Below are 2,892 nucleotides of genomic sequence, written 5' to 3'. Positions count from 1 at the left end.
ATTCTCCTCAGTTTGCCTCTCTGCTTTCGGTTCTATTTTCAGAGTTGAACTAAAGGAGTATACTTGAACTAAAGGAGTATACTGGCCGCAATACTTATTCTGCCTATTTTATTATTCTTATTTTTATTTTTTCCTATCTGGGACCAAGCAATTATAACCAGTTAAATATGATCGAGTTATCTAGGACATGCTAGCTAGGGTCATGCGGTGAGCACCAAGCAATTATAACCAGTTAAATATGATCGAGTTATTGCATCTACAATTATAAGCACTCAACCTAGCTAGATACATACCGTGCACGTACGTCAAGTCAAGCTCATGACTTCATTGTAGTGGAAACTTGAAAATCGAAAGGTAACATATATTATACACACACACACACATTATTATACCAGTGCAATCAACTTAGTATCGAAAGCCAAAAATATAGTACATTATTGTTTGAGATTATTCCAGAAGAAAAAGAAAAGTAAATTATAAGTACATTATCTCCGATAAAACGCAAATTACAAGCTCTAAGCAAATCTATGGTTCCTCTGTGACTGTGAACCTTTCTTTATTTACATTGACAAAGAAAAAGCAATTCCAGGATTCGACTTTGGCGATTCAAAATTAATCGATCAAATACTCTGTAGTTGAACCTCCACGTTCACGCAATAGTACCCTGAGAACCTTAGATTGAGGAGCATCAGGGTCACCACGCGTGGCATTCTCCTTCCATATCCTTGCAGCCCTAAGCAGTGCTTCCTCAGCTGTATCCAGCTGTTCAGCCCTCCATCCAATCACATCTTTACCTCCACCGTATCCTTCCCCAGCGTCGGCTGTGGCACGTGTAATGGGCTTTCGTGTATCGGCCAACTTAATCTCGGACAACGGTGACGCCTTATGATGCTTGTAGTACTCTTGTTCATCCTCTTGTTGCTCTTCCCTGTCTGTCTGCTCTTTGTCCGCGTCCTTCGGCCATGGTGAGCCGTCAAGCCCTGCACAGCTGAAGTGTTCTAAGGAATTAGCTACACCTGCAGTTGTAACGCTACGCTTCTGCTGAAAGGTTGGATTCAAAGGCTGCTGGTTTACCCCTCTGCTCTCCAGCCTTTGGGAACCAGCATATGGAGGTTTAGGGGGTGAGAGTGGTTCTGTTCCTCTGCATCCACGTCTGTCTTCTGTATCTATATGCTCTTCAACCGGTTTCTCCTTTGCAACATTTTCTGGAGCCTGAACATTTCAAGCAGTTGCCAATTGATAGGAATAAGCTGCATAGATATGGGTATATATATAATATTTAAATTAAGTTGTTTTCATATGTAGTTCTTGAACTCTAAATTGATGAGTCTAAATAACGTATATAACTATATATATATATACTAGAGAGATTGAGGGAGATATTTTACTTCCGGATCTCCTGTAGTGACAACAGGGTCAGCGTCAAAGTCACCAGCATGAATGGCAGGGTCCGCAGTACCCAAGTACCGCGATCTGGCCGAGGCAAGTCCTTTCCGAAGATTAGCTTGAATATCAGGCAACACCCAAGTACTCGACGAAGTTCTTGGTACAATATAGACAGCTGAAGCCACTGATATTATTCTCGATTGCATTTCAACCAGTTGAGATACGATGCTTCATTTAATTTCTAAGCCAGTCTAACAACGTATATATATCGACAACAAACGGATCGGAGAAGAAGGTGGTGGCATGGTCTAGAAAGGGAAAGTGTATTCCGGTACCTTCTAGGCTGAACCGAAGACATGTGTTACATGCATCACTTACGTGGCAACAGCTTATGTAGTCTTGGTGTACTTGACGGGTCACGGGTGTCCCTTCTTTCTCTACATCTGTCAAGGTGCATATGGTTGGGCACGCACTCTGGGTCTGGTCCGTCTGCATAGTCTCAGAAGCAAGTAGAACCATAGAAGTTGGCTCCTCGATCAGTGACTGCTCACCAAAACAAAAAGGGCAAAAGCTGTAATACGTGTGTTGTACCGTACTACTGACGGAGTTTGTAACAGAAAGGCAATAATGTCGATTACAAATATTGGTAAAATTAGTTTTCACTGAGAGAGGCAGCAATGTAAATCACAAGCACATAACACCTCTGTTACGGTTTTACATTTCAAAAGTGAGGAAGGTTTAGATGAATATGTTGAAAACATGGCTTGAGACCCAGAAGACCATCTATTACTTGGCCACAGACAATCTGAAAAGTGCAAGAAGTGCTCCATTCTTGGAAAGGTTGGTTCAGAAAGATATTGAGGTTTTGTATTTAGTTGAACCTATTGATGGTGGCCATCCAGAAACTACCAACCTACACAGAGAAGAAGTTTTTGGACATTAGCAAGGAAGATTTAGAACTTGGTGATGAGGATGAGGTCAAGGACAGGGAAACTAAACAAGAATCACTACTCTGTGACAGGATAAAGCAATATATGATGGTATTCTCACAGTGGTGGTTTGATGATGATCACGGTGGCAAGGAACTGAAGGTCCTTACCCTTATTTAAGTCGACACTGATCTTTTATCTTTGATTGTGATATTCACACTCAACCAGACTCTTACCACATGGGTCTATTACATAGAGGACTTATTGGAAGTAGAGGTCTTTTGTCGTTTGGTTATTGAGTCTTAATTTTATTATATATCTTTACTTTACTTTACTTTCTACTGTATAGCTTTTCAGTTAGTTCCATCTCTCTCTTATATATAAAGAGTAGATCTGTAATCTTTCTGTTTATCAAGAAATATATCAGAAAACTTCCACAAGATTTTGTGTCCAGTTTTCTTCATGGTATCAGAGCAGGAATCCAAGGCCTGTCTCTGTATCTCTTCTTGATTATATATGATTTCTTCTTTCCTTTGTGGAAGAGAAATTTGTTCAGAGTTCTTTTCCTCTGATTTCT

The 2,892-nt window shown here is 40.5% G+C and overlaps 1 protein-coding gene across 1 annotated transcript; it reads right to left on the bottom strand.

Annotated features, from left to right (window-relative positions):
- Window positions 1-389: 389 nt before the first annotated feature.
- Window positions 390-1,671, bottom strand: LOC101307212. Its single transcript, XM_004300431.1, has 2 exons — window positions 1,389-1,671; window positions 390-1,212 (listed from the first exon to the last, which is right to left on the bottom strand). The coding sequence occupies exons 1-2, from the start codon at window positions 1,590-1,592 to the stop codon at window positions 613-615; spliced, it is 804 nt and encodes a 267-aa protein (XP_004300479.1). The 5' UTR covers window positions 1,593-1,671; the 3' UTR covers window positions 390-612.
- Window positions 1,672-2,892: the final 1,221 nt, after the last annotated feature.

This window comes from Fragaria vesca, linkage group LG5 (genome assembly GCF_000184155.1).
Source record: "Fragaria vesca subsp. vesca linkage group LG5, FraVesHawaii_1.0, whole genome shotgun sequence".
Classification (NCBI taxonomy): domain Eukaryota; kingdom Viridiplantae; phylum Streptophyta; class Magnoliopsida; order Rosales; family Rosaceae; genus Fragaria; species Fragaria vesca.
Note: the sequence above shows the minus strand (reverse complement) of the source record. Positions and strands in the feature narration are given on the sequence as shown.

Bases quoted from the DNA above. Each gene is read 5' to 3' on its own strand.
- LOC101307212 (XM_004300431.1), bottom strand. From the start codon at position 1,592: ATGCAATCGAGAATAATATCAGTGGCTTCAGCTGTCTATATTGTACCA. The intron at 1,213-1,388 runs GTAAAATATCTC...TGAAATGTTCAG, and splicing joins TCACTACAGGAGATCCGGAA to GCTCCAGAAAATGTTGCAAA.